We start from the raw sequence: 22248 nt of genomic DNA on the forward strand, positions 1-22248 counted from the left end.
TTTAAGAATAAAGGGTAAAAAACCTGGCAGGCAAAGAAAATACAACCAAATGAACATAGCCATGAGTATATAAAATATACTGTGAAATATTTATCATGAACTAAAAAGAAACTTATGAAACAATCACAACAAGAGCATAAAATAGAGATACAAAAACTCAAGGAAGAGATAACAGATAAAAGGTGATAAAACATGTAAAACAGCAAAGAATAGAAAACAAAGTTCTTACAGAGGTGAGATCTATAAGCAGCCCAAGGGTTTGAAACTGCTGAAAACACTAAGGAACTGTATTGAGAAAGATACATAAATGAAAAGGAAATGATCTGAAAAAATTTTTGAAGGTTAACAGAAATTATAGCTAGAGGCAAAATGAGTAAAATAGACATAATTGGAATTCTTTAAAAAAGAAAACAGAACAGGGGCAACTGGGTGGCTAGTCAGTTAAGTATCTGATTCTTGGTTTCAGCTCAGGTCATGATCTCATGGTTCCTGAGTTCAAGACCCACTTCAGGCTCCTGCCCTGACAGCTGCGGAGACTGCTTGGGATTCTGTGCCTCCCTCTCTCTTTGCCTTTCCCCCACATGCTCATGCTCTCTCTCTCCCAAAATTAAGTAAATATTAAAAAAAGAAAGAAAACAGAACAAATATTTCACAATACAGTTCCAGAACATTGTCAGAAATAAATTTGATCATATAAATAGAAAAAGGAATTGAATTTTGGAGAAAAAAAATGCTAGTAAATTTACTATACTTGGAAGATGGAAGAGGAAGAAGAGGAAGAAGGTGAAGGGAACAATGAGAAGAATAGAAGAAGTGGAGGAAGAAGCCCAAAAAGAGTGCTCATGCTTGTTCTCTTCATCTCTTTCTTACCTCTCTTGTTTCCTTTTTTGTTGTTGTTGTTTTTTCTGTTTCCCTTTTGAATGTCATTTTAGACTTAGGATTTTGACATAACTTAAGGATATTTTTAGATTCAGAGCGTTATATAATTTTAATTCAAGAAAAATATCTGCGTTTTTAAAACGTAGAAGAGGAAATGTTCACTAATCTGATTTTAATGTCTGGATTTTTCTTTTCGTTACAGAAAACTGAAAAAGTTTTTGAATTTCAAAAACCTTCAAACCTGTTTAAAGGAAGCCATTCTACTAGATTATTATGTATCTGGATTTTTGTGGGCTAGAGGAATGGACTTTTCTGTTATTCAATATTCAAAATTTATGACTTTACTAGATATGTTACTTCATAATCTTAGAAGTAAGTACATTGTTTTTTTCTTTTAAGAAAACATTTAGTCCACCGTCTAAATGAATGTTCTTACACAAAAGTTCCTAATTTTATTGTAATTCCTTTAATGAAAATTATGTTTTTTTTTCCCCAGGTAGATCAAAGATATGGTTCATACCTTCATTAAGTTGTAAAATTTCAAGTAGTATTAAATAATGCTAAAGTTCTCTTAACTTGCCAAAGATATGTTAACTTCATTTAAAAATCGTGTCAATGCCATCTATCCCCAAAATGTCAAGTAGTTCACATTTATTTAGGTAATTTTTAATTATTTGAGATGTTTTCATTTCATCTAACCTACAAGTATTACTAGATATCTCAGAATGATTAATGAGAGGAGGTAACTTTAGCCAATATCTAAACCCCATTAAATGGACATTACTCACATTCACTTAGATTTTGTGACTTTTTTCTTATATAACTTATATATAAGTTTTTTTTATATACTTTTTTCTTCTATATTTTCTATAGAATGAGTTACTATAGGAAATTCGGATCTTCCTTAGAGCCCTTTTAAATGTGATAAATTTTATTTCAGAATAAATAGGATTGCTTCTTGGAAGGAAGAAAAGAAGGAAATCTATCACTGATATATTGCCAACTCTGTGTGCTAGGCACTATGTTTGGTTCTAATCTTTAACATGCATTATTGAATCTCAGAGCAACTCCCACATGGGAGGTATTATAACCACAATCTCAGAGCTGAGCAAGTAGTCCACAGAGCAGGGATGCAAGCTGTGAAGTGGCAGAACTAGAACTTGAATCTCCCAGTATATAATGAAAAGGCCATGAGCACTATAAACATAAAGGTATTTGTGTCTCAACTGAAAGACATGCTAATGTCAGTTGATAGCTCCTTCCTTCTTCCCTTCCTTCCTTCCTTCCTTCCTTCCTTCCTTTTTTAAAACTTTTCTTTTCTTTTTGGTCGTTTGCTTGTTTTTAGTTCTTTTTTTTAAATTCGGCAGGTAGAAGACCTTGCTCCCCTAAAGAATTGTCACCATCACTGTGGCAAAATATATAGATGCCTTATTGTGGTCACATTTTGTGTATCAGTTTCTAGGAGGAGAAATTTTAAGTGAATTAGCAAAACTAATAGAGAAGCCACTCATGCCTTATGCACGCTTCCTGCTTTTCGTCAACCTTACAAGGGAAGAGTTAGTAGTTCTTGTATGTGAGAAAAAGAAAACACTATTTTTCTTCTCTGCAAGTGGGGGGATTTTATCTTTGCTTATACATAAGTATATAGTGCTACGTTACAGATAAATAATAGTACCAACAGGAGAAAAAATAATTATACTTGATAATGAAAAAAATTGTATGATATTAACTGATCAGACTATGGCTGTTTTTTTTCCCTCTCATGAACAAAGATCAAATATTTATAGAATCTTTGAGTACTATGTATCTCTAAACAATAATCTTTCAATACCATTGCCAGAATTGCTTGGCAAACAAGGAACCGTGTAAATCTCAACTTGCATGGAATATAAGAAATAGGTGCTGACAATAAGATGAAATAGATATTGAGATTATATGTTTAAGACTTCAAAACAGGTATTATAAAAGTGCTTAAGTGAACAATCATGAACATCCTTGAAATAAGTGTTAAAAAGAATCATGAAAGAAATAGAAGGTATAAAGAAGAAACAAATGGAAATTTTAGAATGAAATTATATAATAACCAAAATCAAAATCTCATTAGGTAGAAAGAATAGAATGGAGAGAAGACAAAGGAAAAATTAGTGAACTTGAACATGAAGTGATAACAATTATCCAGTCTGAATAATACAGAGGAAAAACGATTGGCAAACAAATGAACAAAACCTCAGAGACTTGTGGGACAACCAAAGTTCTAATATCCATATTGTTAGAGTCCCAAAAGGACCAGAGAAAGAGGATGTTGCTAAACAAACATTTGAAGAAATAATGGCTGAAAACTTCCCAAATTTGGCAAAAGGCATAAGCTCATAAATTCAAGAGACTGACTGGACTACAAACAGGCTAACCCAAAAGAAAAACACCATCAACCAACTGGGTCTAATTGACATTTATAGAACAGTCTACCCCCAAACAGCAGAATAGTCATTGTTTTCAAATGCACATAGAATATTTACCAAGGCGGACCATATCCTGGGCCATACAACAACTTTAAATTTAAAATAATTGAAATTATACAAATATGTTTTCTGATCATAATGGTATTAAACAAGAAATTATTAACAGAAATATATCAGGAAAGCTTCAAACATATCAAACAATACAATTCTAAATAGTATGCAGGTCATATATCTTGACAGATGTTAGAAAAGACTTTTAAGTAAGTAAAAATAAAATGTATGAAAATTTATGTGTCAGAGCTGAGTCCATGAGAAGAGGGAAGTTTGTATTATATATTTATAATATATGCTTATATTATAAAACAAGTCTAAAATTAACAATCTAAACTTAGACCTTAAAAAGCAGTTTTAAAAAATAAGCAGAAATCAAGCAGAAAAGAAAGACATAATAAAGAATAGAAATCAATGAAATTGTAAAAAAAAAAAATAGACAAAAATCAGTGAAACCAAAATCTGGATATTTGAAAACATCAATAAAATTGCTAAACATGAAGAAAAACTTGTCTCAGAAAAAAAAAAAGAGAAGGCACAGATCATTACCAGGTATTAAAAAAGGGGGATATCACTACAGAATCTGCCGACATTAACAGGATATTAGGAGAATACTACTTATATACATAAATTAGAAAACAAAGAGGAAATGAACCAAGTCCCCCAAAACCTCAAGCCAGCAAAACTTGTGCAAGATGAAACTTATGACATGATAGTCTTAGAACTATTTAAGAGATTGAATTATTTGTTGCTCAAAACTTCTAGTAAAAAATCTGCAGGCCCAGATATTTTCACTGGAAAGTTCTATCAAGCATTTAATGAATAAATGCCACCAATTGTACATAATCTCTTCTAGAAATAATAGAGAAAGAGTTCTTCCTAACTCATTTTATGGGGCTAGAATTATCTTCATACCAAAACCTGACAAAGATAGTATGAAAAAAAAGAGAGGGGAAAAAAGGAGGCAACAACAGCAGAGGAGGAGGAGGAGGAAGGGGAGGAGAAATTACAGACCAATATCCTTCATGAACATGCACAAAACATTTTTTCAACAAAATATTATCAAAATGAATCAAGCAACATATAAAAAAATAACACAACCCATTGGGGTTTATCCCAGAAATTCACTGGTGGTTCAATATTTGAAAATTTCATCAATGTAAATGATCAAAAGAGGACAAGCTACATATGATGATATAAATAGATACAGAGAAAACATTTGGCTAAACACAACATCCATTCATTATTTTACAAATGTCAGAGAACTAAGACAAGAAATGATACTTTTCAACATCATAAATGACATCTACAAAATACCTAAACCTATCATTATAGTTAGTGGTAAAAGACCAAGTTCTTTCCCCATAAGATCAGGATCAAGACAAGAATGTCTACTCTTAGCACTCCTATTCAACATAGGACTGGAATTCTTAGCAATAAGTGCAATAGAGTAGAAAAATAAAATACATGCAGATTGGGAAGGAAGAAATAAAACAGTCCCTGTTCTCAGATGAAAGGATTGTCTATATAAAAAATACACAGAATAAAAAAAATCCTAGAACTAGTAAGTTAAGCAAGATTGCAGGAATAAGGTCAAAATACAAAAAGTCAATTGTATTTCAGTGTATTAGCCATATACATTGTATATCAAAATTTTAATAAATAATATTATTCACAATAGCTCAAAAAATAAAAGAAATACTTAAGTATAAATCTAACAAAAAATGTACAAGATCTGTATGCTATAAACTACAAAATGATGATCAAAGAAATAAAAGAAAACCCAAATAAATGGAAAACATACAGTGTTGTTGGATTAGAAGTTTCTACATGGTAACGATGTCACTTCTTCCCAAATTGATCTGTACATTTAATACAGTATCAATCCAAATCCCAGCAGGATTTTTTTCTAGATATACCAAGCTGATTTTTAAATTTACATGGAATGGCTAAGGACTCAGAATAGCTAAAGCACCTTTGAAAAATAAGCATAAAGCTGCATAAATCATACTACCCAATTTTTAAGACTTATTGTAAAGTTAAAAAAATAAAGTCAATGTTGAATTAGTGAAGATGACACACAGAAGGAACAGAAGACAGAATGCCGAAATACACTGACACAAAAAAGGTCATCTGATTTTTTTTGATAAATATGCAAAAGCAATTCAACTGAACAGGGCAATCTTTTCAACAAATATTGGAACACCTATGCTAAAAAAAAAAAAATACGCATCAGCCTAAACCCTTTACTTGATACACTTAGCTCTAATTGGATTGTTTAGAAGAAAACTAGGAGAAAATATTCATGGCCTGGTGTTTTACAGAGTTCTTACCCATGACCCCCAAAACATGACCCATACAGGAAAAAACTGATAAATTAGATTTCACCAAGTTTTAAATCTTTTCTTTTATTAAAGTCACTCTTGAAGGAAAAGCTACAGAGAGAAAAAAATCTGCAAAGCAGGTATTTGACAAAAGACTTGTTTCTATAACATGTAAAGAACTCTCAAAACAACAATAAGAAAACAATCCTATTAAAAATAGGCAAAGCTGTCAAAACCCATAAGTCCTGTCAACCATGAGGAAAACACTAGACAAACCCAAACTGAGGAGCATTGTACAAACTATTCTGACCAGTACTCCTCAAACTAATAAGGCTATTGAAAAAAAGAAAAGATTGAGAAATTATCACTCTAGGGAAATCTCAGGAGACATGACTCCAAAATGTAATGTGGTATCCTAGATGGGCACTTCAAACAGAAAAAGAACATTAAGTAAAAGTTAAAGAAATCTAATAATAATTTTAAAAATATATACTTATGTATAAAAACAAAGATTTAATGGAAGAAAAAATATATATGCTCTAACAAAAAAGACAAACTTTTTAAGAATAAACTTTAAAAAGAAATATACAAGTTCTATATGAAAAAAAACTTCAGAGAACTTTTAAAGGTCACAAGGAAGTTTTCAACATTTGGAAGAACTTGACAATATTCATGGAAATACTCCACATCAAAAAAAAATGCTAAATCTCACTAAGTTAATGTATAATAATAGTATCGCAATAAAATTACCAAGTTTTTTGTTGACGTTTTTGCCTAGAGGTGGCTTACTAGGCAAGGTAATTCTAACAAAAACATAGAAAATAAGCAAATACAAATTGTCTTTAAAAAGTTGAGGGGTTCCTGGGTGGCTCAGTTGGTTAAGTGTCCGACTCTTGATTTTGGCACAGGTCATGATCTCACATCTCATGAGTTCAAGCCCAGCATCGGGCTCTGCACTGGCAGTGTGGAGCCTGCTTGGGATTCTCTCTCCTCCCTCTCTTTCTGCCTCTTTCTCTTCTCTGCCCCTCCTCTTCTTGTGCACATGCACTATCTCTTTCTCTCAAAATAAATAAACTTAAAAAAATAAAAAGTATAATAAATATAGCCTATCTTGGGATTAGAATAGTAGTGTAGTGTTATAAAATCTCAAATATTTGAACACAGTGGTTAATGACTAAACAGACAGACCAATAGAACACAATGGAAAGTTTAGAAATAGACCCAAGCATTGAAATTCAGTATTTGATAAAATGACATCTGAAATATCCATGGTGAAAAGATGTACTATTTAGTAAATAATACTGTGTCCATCTAGAAAAAATAGAATTGGATCCAACCCTCTGTATTTCCATAAACCAGGGTATATTACAAGTGAATCACTTTTTTTACTTAATGTAAATGTAAAATAAATGGAACTGTAAAAATGTTGGAGGAAAACATGGATAAATTCCTTATAACCTTGGATGGGGAAGACCTTTAAAACTATGCCTCAAAATTCCAAAGCCATAAAGACAAAGATAATTAAAGTTGATATATAAAAACCAAAAGTCTACAAAGAAAAAATACCAAGAGAAAAATCAAAAAAAGAATAAGAAACTGGGGAGATTATTGTATCTCAGACACCAGCAAACAATTAAGTTCTATAATATAAAAAAAAAAGCATGAAAAAGCAAGGAGAAAAAGACCAATAATTCAATAGAAGAGTAAGCCAAGGATATGACTAAATAAGTACAAGTGATTCTTAAATAAAAAGTTTAGCATTAAAGATAATAAGGAAAATGCTAATTAAAACTACACAGAAATATCATATGTCAGATTGACAAAACTTTAAAATTTTGGTAGCATTTTCAGCTGTCAAAGCTAAAAGAAAATAGGTACTATCCTATATTGCTAATGGAAATATGTATTTAAAACCCTCCTGAGGAGTTTAGGTTAGCAGCTGTCTATCAAATTCACTAATGTATTGTCCCCTTTGACCTAGCAATTCCACTTTTGTGAATTTATCCTACGTATTTACTTACATACACATAAGTAAAGTCGTTAGTTTCAGTCATGTTTGTAAAAGCAAAAAATGAGAAATATCACCTGGAGATAAGTCACTTAACTTAATGTAGATACACATATATTTGTAGAGTTAAGTGTATGTACATATACTTCTTAGCTCTGTCTGCAGAGAAGGCCTAGAAGCAACAGCATCCCAGTAGTAATGAGCATACCCAGGAACCAGGTCTTGGTTTATAATTTAATTCTCCAAGAAAAGGAGAGAAGGCTTACTGTAGACCTGGAGCACAGAACATAAAAGATGAGCCTGGGGCATATTGTAGTGGCCAAGAGTAAATGCTCAAAAATCAAAATGGTTGGTGTGTCAATGAAATAGAGAAGCCAACTGAAAAGTTTCCAATGTCCAAAGTTGGAACAATATGAGCAAAATAGCATGATAGTATTGAATTATAATCCAAAGTACAAAATTAACATCCACCAATCTATACTGATAGAAATTAATGATTTATATAAATAATCAGCAGTATGAAGTTTGCTCAAAACATTAAAAATAGAACAACCATATGATCTGGCAACCCCACTTCCGGGAATATATCCAAGTGAAACAAAAGCATTAACTCAAGAAGATATCTGCACCCCCATGTTCATAGCAGTATTACTTACAATTGCCAAGATATGGAAACAACCTAAGTGTCCATCTATGGGCAAATGGATAAAGAAGTTGTAGTATATATACATAACCATGGAACATTGTTATTCACCCTAAAGAAACAAATCTCACCCTTTGTGACAACATGGATGAAACTTGAAGGCGTTATGCTGAATGAAATAAATCAGACAGAGAAAGACTAATACTGTACAATTGCACTTACATGTGGACTTTAAAACAAAAACAAAGAAATAAAACACCAAACCCATAGAAATTGTGGATACCAGAATGTGGAAGGTGGTCAAGCTACAGACTTCCACGTACAAGATAAATAAGTACTAGGGATGTAATGAACAACACGCTGATGACAGTTACCGGGTGTGATATACAAGAAAGTTGTTAAGAGAGTAAATCCTAAGAGTTCTCATCACAAGAATTTTTTTCCTTTGTCTTCTTTTCTCTCTATTGTGTCTATATGAGAAGATGGATGTTACCTAAATCTATTGCAGTAACCACTGGACAATAAATCAAACCATCTTGCTGTGTGCCCTAAACTTACACAGTGATATATGTCAATTATTTCTCAATAGCACTGGGGGATTTTTTTCTGTAGGGAAGGATGTGGGAAGTGGACGTGTGGGCAACAAAGGTGAGGAAGCCTTTTCACAATAGACATTCACCTATGTTTTTTGAACCATGTGAATATATCACCTATGCAAAAATTGAAATAAGTCAGACAGACTTATGGTAAAAAAAGAATATATGACGTGAACAGTCCTATGGTTTGCAACCTCTTAGCTTAATGTTCACAATCTAGAAACAGAATAAAGGAAAGTAAAACATTTTCATGAATCTTCACATTCCAAATTTGACAAAATATTTCCATTTTATTTTTTTCTGTAACTTACAAATGACTCAAAAATATTTCTTTTATGTGAAATTTTATATTGTTGATATTAGTTCAAAAATGAGTTTTAATAACTTGAGCAGGACCCATGCAACTACTCATAAACTAGGAGAGCATGAAAGTACATATGTAAAATCTAACCAGAAAAAAGCACGGGATCTAGTTTTCCCTTTGGGGAGGAAAAAAAAAATTCCCTCAAACCTTTAAACCTAAGAAGGTTATAGTTATCATCATGAAAGAATATAATCATAGGTAAGTGTGTCAGAGAAAGAGGTAGTCTGTTTATACTTGGACTCAGAGGAGGTAGAGTCCTGAGCACACAGTGAACATTTGCATCCAGCAACATCTTAACAGAAAAAGCACCGTAGAACATGTCTGGGCTGTTGGCTGCAGCATGGTTGACTGTTAATAAAATTCTAGCGTAGGAACTGCGTTTTCTACTGACTCAGTTTTTGATCTGTTCCTTGTCTCAAGTTTGTGCTGCATTATCCACAAGGCATTCTGCAGACAACTCACCTGGAATCACATTGGATCAAAACCAAAAGATAATGCAACATAGCATTGTCTTAACAATATACATTTTGGGCTCTAGTTTTTCCAGGGTCTGACCAAGGACAAGCTGTTGAGTATTAGACTGGATATTTGACCCCTGTCCAGGTTGATGGGCCTAGATTGATTCTCCTCTATACAACATGAATATTAGCAAATAGCCACAGAATACTTTTTTTGTTCCATGAAGTTTAATTATTTCCCCCTAAATAGGAATGATAATAATAGGTAACATTTGTGTAGGATTATCTTGTGCCAGTCAGTGCATTTGCTTTCCAAATACTGTCTAATTAATTCACACACAGCCTTGAAATAGTTCTATTATTCTCCCCATTTTAAAAATGAGAAAAATAAATGAGATTTAGAAAGATTAAATAACTCCTTAAGGTCACAAGCATCAACCCCAGTGACTGAGAATCCATCCTTCCTACTGCTACATCAAATGTGCCAGCTTTGAGCTGACTCTAGAAAGCTCTATATACATGTAATATAGTAGTGTACATATTTCAGTTTACCAAGAGTTTAACATGCATGCCTTATTTGAGCCTCACAACAGCACCATCATTTTGAAAGTTAGTCTTATGTTCGTTTACAGATTTAGGAAATGAAACTTAGATCACCTAGCTAGTAAGTGGCAGTTATAAGGTACCATCTTACGTCTTCCAAGTAATTATTCTAGCATGTTCGTTCATTATCCTAAATTTTCAAAGAATAAATTTGATTTCTAATAGCCCTTACTATTTAAATGGTTTAATCTTTCATATTTTAATCATATCACTAAATATGATTTTTAAAAGCAAATATTTCAGTTAGATAAGTGAAATGATAACTTTCCTAATTTTTAAAGCCATTATCTATAGAAAGACATTAGACATAGAAAACAGTTTTAAAGTGTCAATTATATTTCAACATAAGAAAATAGTCATATAAATGTATTTTTGTGCTTGATACACATAATTACATCTAGAATTATAATCATCTAAGAATTACTTTTTTCTCCAGCATCTCTAATTAATACCATTTTAGTAATTAAATGATTCAGATTTTTAATCCATTCATTTTTGAATTGCTTTTATCCAACAAATTTTTCATTTCTGAAGTTATCCCCAAACAGTTTCAAGTTTATCATAGGAAAAGAAATGTACAATAATAACTGAGCTTCCCTTAGAATGATACAGTAAAGCCCAGTTATCCAGCAATAACTTGTGTGTCTAACATATATAAAAGAAAATCTGGAGGGGCGCTATGAGAAATGGACCAATTGTCATTCATCAAACCAGATTTTAATTGTTACACAGTTTTTTGCTTCATTCTCATTCCCACAGGTAGAAAAGAATCTAGACTAAACAAATTGCAAGTTAGTGTTCATCATGTCTTCCTAAGATTTTTAATCATTTTACTGTTATTTGATCAGTAATTTGAGGGCATAACACTTACATCCCAGAGTGAAAGAGTAGCTGTGTTACCAGAAGTGGCTGGGTCCAACAATCAGCTTATGTTCTCATAAATCCTCTGCATTACCCACTCTGACCTCCCTGAAAGATGCACTCCATTAGCAAGAAGTAGAAAGTTTACTGCTGGTTTCCTAAGAGAGATAGAGGTTGGGTCCGGGAGGGTGGGGCTCACATTGAGCAGCACAGTGCTCCCCAGAGCCTTCATCCAGGCCCCCAGCTAACACCTCCCCCAACCCAAGCAGCTGCTCCAATCTCATCTTTGCCAGAGATTTTCAACTCTCCACCTCAGTCTCTTCAGTCTCATGTCCATACACTCATCATTTGTCAGTGTGTGTGTGTGTGTGTGTGTGTGAGTGATGGAAATAATATTTTGCCTGCCACAAATAAAAATGAGCATAGTTAAACAGGAAAAGAAGATGGAAGTTCATATTTGTGTTATAGACACTGTAAATGTTGAGTCTAAGGCTTTTGACATTTATCTACTTCTTTTTCAACTTGACACATGCCATAAAAGATACTATTCCTTTCTTATTTGTTTTTAGTTGCAGGAGAATAGACCATAACCATTGACTTGTTTATTTTTGGTGATGGTGGCAAAGTGGTGTCAGCCTCGCTCTGTGCTGTCATCTGGCTCTCACCACCACCACCAGGCATGCATTTGAGAAACAGCTAACATAAGTTATAAGTCTGTATCTTGGAGAAGAAAAAAATATCTTGATGTTTTCCGTAAAAATACATATTTCTGGCATCTAATGAAAATCTTCAGTCCCAAATTGCCACGTGGTAACAATCAGCCAAAGCCAAGTGTTGGTTGACTCTGTTAGTCTACATTTTCAGCTCTGAGTTCAGCTCTCCTGTCTACAGTAACTGAACCTACCACGTAGGTCTTCCTTAGCAGCTAATCCAAACCACCATTGTGTCACTTCCATATTTTCCTTTATTCTAAGATCATTTAAAAAGCATATTTTCCATTTTAAAGTTATCTTTAGGTAGGTTTTAAATTATTTGTGCATCTTAAAATGGAAACAAAATCTTTAGACAATTGTGTAGCATGACAGTAATTTATTGTTGTTGGATGTGTCACTTACTCTTCTTTTACAAAAATGTAATTATTAACATATCATTAAAAAACAACATTGCTATTAGCATTGGCCTTACCAATATTGGAAAAGTAAATATTTGGACGTTAAGGACATCTTGAATTATTTTGTTCCCAAAACATCTATCAAAATAATGCTTAAGATTCTCTGCGTTTTATTTCAGCACTGCATATGTCCTTAGAAGACAGCATAAAATGGCTTGGAGAAGTTATGGCTGAAATAGGACCACCCCATTCACAGAAAAATGAAGAATGGAGTTTTTTTAATATAAAACAAGCCAATGCTATCATCGATTACTTAAAAATCAGGTATGGATTTTCTTTCAGTAGCATTTATTTTTCATTTCATTTTATTTTATAAAATGTGTACTAAATAGAAACCAATTCAGTTTTTAGACATTCACAGTATTTATGCTATAATAAGCCCAGCCAATAATGAGATAATATTAAAATCTTTAATCCAATAAATAAAATTCAGAACATTGAATTTTTGGCTAATCTTGCATTCTTAAAAAAAGGTTTGTGTTTAAAAAGTGTAAGTTCATGTAGAATTATAATAAATGATACAAAAATTTATTTTGTCTCTTAATCTCTAATTAATAACATTTTATTAATAAATTTATTCTTTCACATTAATCCAACTTGATTATAATGGACTTTATATTTTAGGTAGTGGGCCTTGACATCAAAATTTTACATTTTAGAACAACATTAATTTCCATTTAAACATTTATTTGAAATTCTTTGTGCTAAAAATTAGAGAGGTATATATCCATGCTTCCTCAAATTTATTATGTGCCCTGAAATACTTTGTAGTATTAACCAATTAAACTCATTAAGTTTTTCTCTGTGCTTAGGAAATTATGGTGAATTGAGGGGAAATATTTTTATTACAGTGATTCTTCAGTGGTAAACTAAGAAGAAATTGGCCTTTTATATAATCTGTCACAAGGTCTGCATTAGAGGCATGCATCTTTCCCAAAGGACATTTTGAGAGTTTGCAAATATTTAAACAAGAGTTGGTAAAAAATCTGTCTTTTGCCTAACTAAAGGCTTCTGCAGAATATCTTTTTTCCTCCAACACTATACACTGCAGTGTTTTCCAATTTTAAATTTTAAAATTCCAAAATAAAGGGTGCTGCATGATGTCCTAGACATGCTCATGATTTCCTTGGCAAGGATCCTGGCTATAGTCTGGAAGCTTTTTAAATATTAATGTGTTTAATATGATAAGGTTTATATGCTGGTTTCTGGCATGAATTAATAATAGAATATGATATAAAATGTTTTTATATAATAGCATTGGATATAATTTGATTTCTTAATGTAAAATATATACCTCCTAATGTGTGTCTCTCGCTGAGAGCTGCAGTACCCTTCATATCAATTAGAGTAAAGCAAGGTCCCTGTGTTGGAGGCAGGAAGGGAATGGAAATCCAGAACTGGAAACCTTGCTCCCCAAGGTCTTTTTGCCCATCAGAGTTTGGTAATCCCTAGGTGAGGGGAATTTTCTGCACATTTGTATGGCAACCTTCTTTCTCTTCTTTATCTATTTGAAACTGCCAGGTTTCTCTTTGAAGAACACATTTTTACATCTGAGCTCTAAGCCCAGGGGGCTTATGATGGGCACCAGGACTGATAGCTAACCATAGCAGCACAACTCTATGCAGGTGCCCTACTGACATCTTCTAGATGGTGCAAGATTGCACCTCTTTTCTCTTTAATCGAAGGATGCTCATGAGTCTATTACTTGACATTTCATTTCAGAAAATTAAGTTAGGAAGGGATGTCAGTGTTAGTCATCATTAAATGCTAACCAGAATAACTTTACTTACCAAAAATTTCTATTCTCATTTCTAAAAACAACAACAACAACCATAAAATGTTTGAGAGATTGGTCACGTGAAGCAAATCAGAACTATTTTTGATGACATTAAATCTTCATATTGTGATTTCAAATAAATTATACACTTTTAAATTTTTTATTCAAATTTTGGTTAACATACAGTGCAATATTGGTTTCAGGAGTAGATTCCAGTAATTCATCACTTACATACAACACCCAGTGCTCATTCCAGTAAGTGCCCTCCTTAATACCCATCACCCATTTAGCTCATCTTCCACCCACTTTCCTCCATCAACCCTCAGTTTGTTCTCAGTGTTTAAGAGTTCCTTGTGGTTTGTTTTCCTCTCTCCTTTTATTCCCCTCTATCCATATGTTCATCTGTTTTGTTTCTTAAATTCCACATATGAGTGAAATCGTATGGTATCTGTCTTCTCTGACTGACTTATTTTGCTTAGCATAATACACTTAGGTCCATCCATATCACTGCAAATGGCAAGACTTCATTCTTTTTGATGGCTGGGTAATATTCCATTGTACATATATACCACATCTTCTTTATCCAATCAGCAGTTGATGGACATTTGGGCTCTCTCAATAGTTTGGTTCTTGTTGTTAAAGCTGCTATAAACACTGGGGTACACTACCTCTTCAAATCTTTATTTTTGTATCCTTTGAGTAAATGCCTAGTGGTGCAACTCCTGGATTGTAGAGTAGTTCTATTTTTAGTTTTTTGAGGAACCTCCATACTGTTCTCCAGAGTAGCTATACCAATTTGCATTCCCACCAACAGTACAAGAGGGTTCCCCTTTCTCTGCATCCTCGCCAACACCTGTTGTTTCTTGTGTTGTTAATTTTAGCCATTCTGACAGGTGTGAGGTGGTATCTCATCATGGTTTTGATTTGTATTTCCCTGATGGCAAGTGATGTTGAGCATCTTTTTTGTATCTATTAGCCATCTGGGTGTCTTCTTTGGAAAAGTGTCTATTCATGTCTTCTGCCCAAGGAACTTATACATTTTAAATGCACCTTTTACAGAAAATAAAATATCAGTTAGTAGGATATCTAGAATTGGTACTGAAGTTGTATAAAAAGAAATGTGCTTTTCTACAATACCTATTTAGAATGCCTCATAGGTCCACATATATAAATTTAATGGCAATTAAACCATATAATATTTTTCATTTTAATGACTACAAAGAAGTTTTATAAATATGAAGCTAACTCATATTATAAGTTTTATGTAGTATAAGCATGTTTCAATTTAATCTGATATCAAATTTACTCAACCAATGTAAGCCCTCGTCAATTCAGGGAGAGTAGTTTTTAGAACATGACCCACACCACATGAAACTTAACTAGCAATAAAATTGGAATTTTGTTTGATACTGTTAATAGAATATAAATTGTATATTCCATCATATACATATGATATACATACACATATGCATATACATATACATATACATATACATATACATATACATATACATATAAATGCTACTGCAGCTTTTTAATATAAGACATCACTTAGATATACCTGGTCCCACTACACTTCTGTCATTGTGTATTCTACCTAGTCCTTGGAAATTAGGTGAAGGTAATGTGCATAGGCATTTACTCAATATAAGAAAATCAACACTGCCCCTCTGTGCACAACAGGGTATACTTCCTGGCAGTGACCTCAGATGTCTTGACCCATTTTATTTCTGAGGATTCTCCCTTTGATTTAGAACTATGACAAGGTATTTGACAAAATAGTCTAGGGGCTTGAGTCAGCTGGAAGTCTTCCTTCCAAAGGAAGAGGGAGGAAATGTATTCCCATAACAGAGGTGTCACTTCACTCCCAGAGGAAGTTACCTAATAGTTCCCTGGTAAAGTTACACACCCCAACCAAGATGGGGACCAGAGCGAAGCAATGGAGGCAACTTGACCCACCCCTGAAAAGTGCCTCGTTAGGTGCCTTCCTCCTCTCATCTATCTTACCCTAGTCCTGGTCTTGCCCCAGCTCGCTTCTTTGACCACTGCATCCAAGTCATGCATTTTATTTTCATTGTGAGAAGTGAATTTCCCCTTTGGCATGAGACAATCTAATTCCTATATACAATGAGGAGAGTGAGGCTGAAAGATTATAAAATTGCAGGAAGGAAGATTTATGAATTAACTTCTTTATGTAACATAAGATGGAAGAAAAATTTTACACTAATTCACAGAGAAGAAGCCAAGTTGTTTCCAAATACTCTACAGTCTTTATTTTTTCTACTCAATCAGTTATTGCCAGTGTAATATTTTTAACCTTAAAGCTTTCTCTAGGTAAGCAATGTAAGGAAAGGAGAATTTGAATTTATTTTGCTTCATTGAATCATCAAACTTCACTAATCTTGATGTATTTTCTAGCCAACAAATCAAAGTAATGTCAAAAGCTAAGTTAGTTTTCTGAGTGTTGAGGAATAATTTGAATGTACGAGGTCCCCCCCACCCTGCCTCAAAAAAAAAAAAAAAAGAATAATAATACCATGACTGAGTCTGCATACCCATCACTTTTTAATGGATTGTGTTAGTAGTGAAATCAACTGCTGATATAACTCAGAGAGACCCAGCTGCCTGAGGATTTCTTCATTGATTTCAAATGAATTGAAACTTTGATCCATTACAGCATTCAGGAGAAGCCATTATTATACATGCTCTGTAGCTACATTTTGCAAATGTTAATTTCTAAGTTATATTAAAATCAATTTTCTTGAATAGCAAAAGGCACCAGAGTGAAAGAGAAACCAGTAAGACAATTTTTTTGTTCTTGGGCATTTTGCTGTATTATGAGTCTATTAATTTTCCCAACCAGCAGGAAAAGAATTAGAAAAATTCAAATATTATCACAAACAGGATATTAGAAATCAGCCCTTCAGTAAATTTTTAACTCTCAATAACACATTGCTGAGATCTTTAAACTTACCAGAAATACTTGTTTTAAGAGGCTCCTGTTCTTTAGCTCTTCATGGTTTTTATACACTGACCACCTGCTCTTTAGGGTAAAAACTGAAGAAATTACCTTTCTTATATTAATTCCTCTCTTTGATGTGTGAACAAATATTCTACAGGAAAATCAGACAACTCCTAAATGGATTTCAGTACATGCTGCATCATTTTCAGGTGTTATCAGAGATTAATTTAATCTTGAATCAGTTTGAGAATGTGAGAAGTAAATAATACAGATGTAGATTATAGATTTCAGTCCGTTCATTCCAGAGGAAACTGACTCCAGTTTGAAGCAAAACATGAAAAATAATGTGAAGTTTGGTGTTATTTAGGGACACTGCATTATTTGATTGCCAGCCAAGAAAAGCCCAGATGCAATCTAATTGCTCCCTTATCCCAAACCTATCCATTCATCACAGATTAATTGACTGATCTTATATTCGGTACTGTGTAATACTGTCAATGTCTCAAAAAAGTAAATCTTTAGTTTTTTACCATTTCTGGACAATTCATTTGGAATAAAACAGGTAGCTCACTCCATGTTAGTATTTAATGTCTTGCTCAATATGAACTATTTCCCTTTCATAAATACTCTTACATATTTGCTTTCTTTCCTAAAATAAATTTATCAGAGTTGCACATTTATTTTGTATTTCAGCTTATTTCAACACTACAAGCTATATGAGTTTCTATTCTACTCTACCAGGGAAGAAATTGTGATAGGAACTGAGGTAAGTAATTTATCTAGATGGAACCAATTAAGCTGAATCACTTAATGCATGCTGATCGGCATCTGGATCTTTAACTGCTTAAAGCAACTTCTTGTCAAGATTACTCGAGTGTTAATATAACCAACTAGTAGTTTGCAAAAAGAATAATTACATAAAGCGAGCATTGGATTAAGAAAATAAGCTGTCTTTTGGCATTAAAGGCATTGTTAATCACATATACTTTATGTATTTATGGATTATTTGACAAAGAAAAGCTGAATGGGTTATGTATGTCTTCATACAAAGAAAATTGGGAAAAGTGAGATAAATTAATTCAGTTAAATCTCTTCTAATATCGCATTTTTTCAATCTAATCATTTTTAAGGTCTAATTCAAATCCCACTTCCTCAATGAAGCAAACCTTCCTTAATTGCATCACATCTCAAAGGAAAGGTTTAGACAAACTCTTTAATCACATTCTATTATTTTATTCTGGTTGATCTCTTTCTGCTGAATATTGGCTACTCTTTTTACACGTATAAGCACATAAATATGCACTGTGCTATATGGTTTTCTAATTATTTTTTGTGGATTGATATAGTCAGCACAACTCAACTGTAATTTCCTTGAAGGCAAGGATGAGGTGATGCCTTTCTACCAAAGCATAGTGTAGAATGAACCATAGTGGCCCCTCAATTAATACTACATAAGTGATTCAGTGACATTGAATACAATAGCATTTCTACAATAAATGGTCTACCTTAAGATATTTTGGAACAGCTTTATGTATAATTACATGTTCATAATTGCTACAAATTAATCCGAGGTAAGAAAACATCTTAAGGAGGCTAAAGATGCCATAAAAAGTGCTCCTTATGTTCCCAACTACTTGAGGAGTCTATGTTGCCTAGAAGTATCAGACATAGGAGTGGCCATGGTCACAAATAAACAATGAATAGGGGTTCCTGGGTGGCTCAGTCGGTTGGGCGTTGGACTTGGGCTCAGGTCATGATCTCGCGGTCCATGGGTTCGAGCCCCACCTTGGGCTCAGTGCTGACAGCTCAGAGCCTGGAGCCTGCTTCGGATTCTGTGTGTCCCTCTCTCCCTGTCCCTCCCCCACTCACACTCTGCCTCCCTCTCTCTTTCTCTTAAAAACTAATAAGTATTAAAAAAAAATTTAAATCACATAAATGGTGAATAAAGGGATATTTATGTTATCTTTATAATTTCTTGATACTAAGCACCAGGTGGAATGTGCCAACTATTATATCTGCCAGGGTGCTGTTGTTCTGGATTTAAAAAAAATGCCTACTTCATAAACACCTCAGTCACTGTTACTCATCTTCCATTTGGGTACTTGTTCTCATGTTGGCCTTTTAAGTTAATTGAAGGAAAACAAGGAGCCCTTTGTGCCTTTGACTTCTCTAAAATTTCTTCTTTGTGGTCTCCTCATACGAGCTTAAATTAAGTGTCACTTGACAAAGTTTCACTGACAACATTTCCATGAGAGAATTACATCATATAGTGCAACAGGTGCAAAAATTATCAGTTTAGAATACAACGCTATATCATTTATTCAGCAAAACTTTGGGAAAATGATAATGGTTTTGCCAGTAGCATAAAGCAGATACTTAGAATCATCAAGAAAAAATTTCATAAAGGAATTTGAACTCCTTTTCTCTTTGTTAGTTACACAATCGTGCCTTTCTTCTTTGTTGTAAGGATATATTTAGGTGACATTTATGCTTATGGAAAGATAAAATGGAGAAAGTAGACTGGGATTGATGCTTTTATTTTCCTTTGTCATTTACATTTTCTCCAAGCTGACCAGAGTTATAAAAAATAATCTTTAATGAAGGGATTTTGGGTCTTCAGGAATTAGGCCATTCTTGGAATTTTAAAGGATTAACCAAAGCAGGTATTATACTATAATATTTAATGACATTGTTGAAGTGTCTGATAACCCTTGGTGCTAATATCTGTTTTTTAATTAACAACCTTTCATAGAGGATGCAGAGGCCTGCCCTGTTAATGTGATTATTCATGCTGACCTCAGTGCTCTGAGAGCAAACAAGGTCCACACAACAACTGCATAAATGTTCCAAGTTTAACTCTCAGGCTGGTGTTCAAGTTAAAGAACACTGACAAAATTTAGTTTCTCTCTTAATTGTGGATAGGCAATTATAACAAAACATATAAATCCCCTCTATGAATAATTGTTAAATATTAATTTTAGTTATTAATAGGACATAAATAAGTCATACTCATACTTTTCTTGGGTTTTAGTTTAAAGGAATTGGTTTTTGCATTTAGCAATTGTTTCTGGCTAATCTCTACTCACCTTTTTCAAAAAAGTTCATGTTGTGCTTAGATCATAGAGGCACATTTTCAGTAAATTATTATTCTTGACCTGAGATGCTGCATAATGTAGGAATATTTCTGATAGATAGAGTTCTATAAACGACATGTTTTGTAGTTCATTCAGTGGTTCACAGATCATATACGTTGAAAAGGTAGTAAGCAACCAGAACGAACCAGGATAATGACAGAATGGAGGCAGCAAATACCTGTGGCTGTAGCCACCTGAGAGGATGAAGTGTATGAGTTTCACTCACTTTAAAGAGATGAGGGCTGCCTTTCAGTCGCTTAAGCCAGCTCACCAAGACTTGTTTTGACAATGCAATTAGCTCACAGATCCTCTGACATAAGAATTGTAAGGGAAACAGACTCTCCTTAGGGGATATGATCTATATCCTTCCTTGGTCTAAGGCCCCATCCAGAGAGAAATCTGGAAACTGCTATGTTCTTTCTTTTGTTACCTGAAAACCACAAGTAACATTTAATAATTGCACACAAAAAGAATACTTTCAGGTATTAGCAATGGTGATGATCAAAAACTCATAGCAGATACCCAAAGTCATGGTTCTACTCAGGTATTTAGCACAAGGCATCTACTAAATGATACAACTATAAGTTATTTATTTATTCATTCAACATGTGACCCAGTTCCTATGACATTGTGGGTTTTGTGCTAACTTCCAGAGATACTCAGTGATAAGCAACAATTCTTGTCCTCAAGGGGTTGACTGTCTAATGAGAGGAGAGAGATGATTAAATAATTCATTATAGTATAGGGCCCCAAATATTATGATCCTCTGGGAACAAATAGAAGACAAAGAGGAACACCTAACTTGTAGATTTAAGTTTATAGGGGTTTCTAGGAACAAGTGAAATCTAAGAGGAAATCTGAAGGTTGTGAATGAGATAGTCAGTGTACTGTAAGTTTTTTGGTGCAGTGAAAGAAATTCCACTCAAAATAGTTCAACCAATTAAAAAAAGGAAAGGTGTATTACGTGATCACTAACTGGTAAATACAGGGGTGAGTGGGACAGAGGTTAACTGTAGTCAAACAATGTAGTTAAGAGTGTATGTGTATACACGCATATATCTCAATCTTTCATCTCTCTTAGATGTTTTTCATCTCTTTTCTCTGATTCTTTTTGCTTTGGTCTCATTCCCCTCTACTGCAGACAGTCTTCCTCCCAACTGGTAGGGGACCTGATAGAAGCAGCTCTGGTTTAGCACATCTAGGAAAAAGGGGAAATATTCCTCACAGTGTTAACATTATTGGCTATGCTTATGCCACGTGTCCACCCTTGATTAACTACTGTGGCCAGAGGAGTGGAGTAATGCTACCCGAAGACTAAAGTAGAACTTATTGAGTGGGTGACAGAGGATAAAGAAATCCCCAAAAGAAACAAAGAGAGTCTTTTTAAGAGGGATGAGTGATTTTATCAAAAGAGTGAATTAAGCCGACATGTACAACTCTTCCATCCAAAATCCCATGCGAGGCCAAAAATTTCAAAATCCACAATGCTATGGATAAAAGATTTTATGACATGTAAAATTATAGATTTCTGGTTAGATGAAACCACAGCCCTGTATGCACAAAGAAGATGCTACAGAGTTAGTGAAGTTTCCTTAGGCATGCTCAATTGATACAGAAATAGGAAAAGCTTTAGAGGGAAAAAAGCCAAAAGCATGTAGGGAACTGCTTTCAGAGCAACTGCGCCATTCAGCTCCTTCACTTCTGCTGCCTGTGCAGAGCACAGGGACTCCATAGCATTTTCCCCAAAACTGAAGAAACTACTGTGGACATTGACACTGAAGAGGAGAGCAGTTCTGAGGTTTCCAGGAGAGATCATGAATATACCCTAAAAATAATCTACTGGTGCATCTAGCTACCATTATTATTTGCCCCTCTCCTACAGTCTCTAGTGGCAAGCTATGGCACACAAACATTGCCAGGCAAGTGAACAAGGATTATCTAATGTAAAGATTTTAAAT

The 22248-nt window shown here is 33.8% G+C and overlaps 1 protein-coding gene across 6 annotated transcripts in view; it reads left to right on the forward strand.

Annotated features, from left to right (window-relative positions):
* The window catches only part of CABCOCO1 (ciliary associated calcium binding coiled-coil 1), a 119195-nt gene that overhangs the window by 17100 nt on the left and 79847 nt on the right, over positions 1–22248 (forward strand). For all 6 annotated transcript variants that reach the window (XR_006194392.1, XR_006194393.1, XM_042908006.1 and 3 more), the window contains 3 exons: positions 1082–1251; positions 12537–12681; positions 17850–17922. Coding sequence is in view for 4 of the 6 variants with exons in the window: in XM_042908006.1 (XP_042763940.1) it covers positions 1082–1251; positions 12537–12681; positions 17850–17922 (388 nt within the window). In the remaining 2 variants the exon portion in view is untranslated. The remainder of the gene's footprint in view (positions 1–1081; positions 1252–12536; positions 12682–17849; positions 17923–22248) is intronic.

This window comes from Panthera leo, chromosome D2 (genome assembly GCF_018350215.1).
Source record: "Panthera leo isolate Ple1 chromosome D2, P.leo_Ple1_pat1.1, whole genome shotgun sequence".
NCBI classification, from domain to species: Eukaryota; Metazoa; Chordata; class Mammalia; order Carnivora; family Felidae; genus Panthera; species Panthera leo.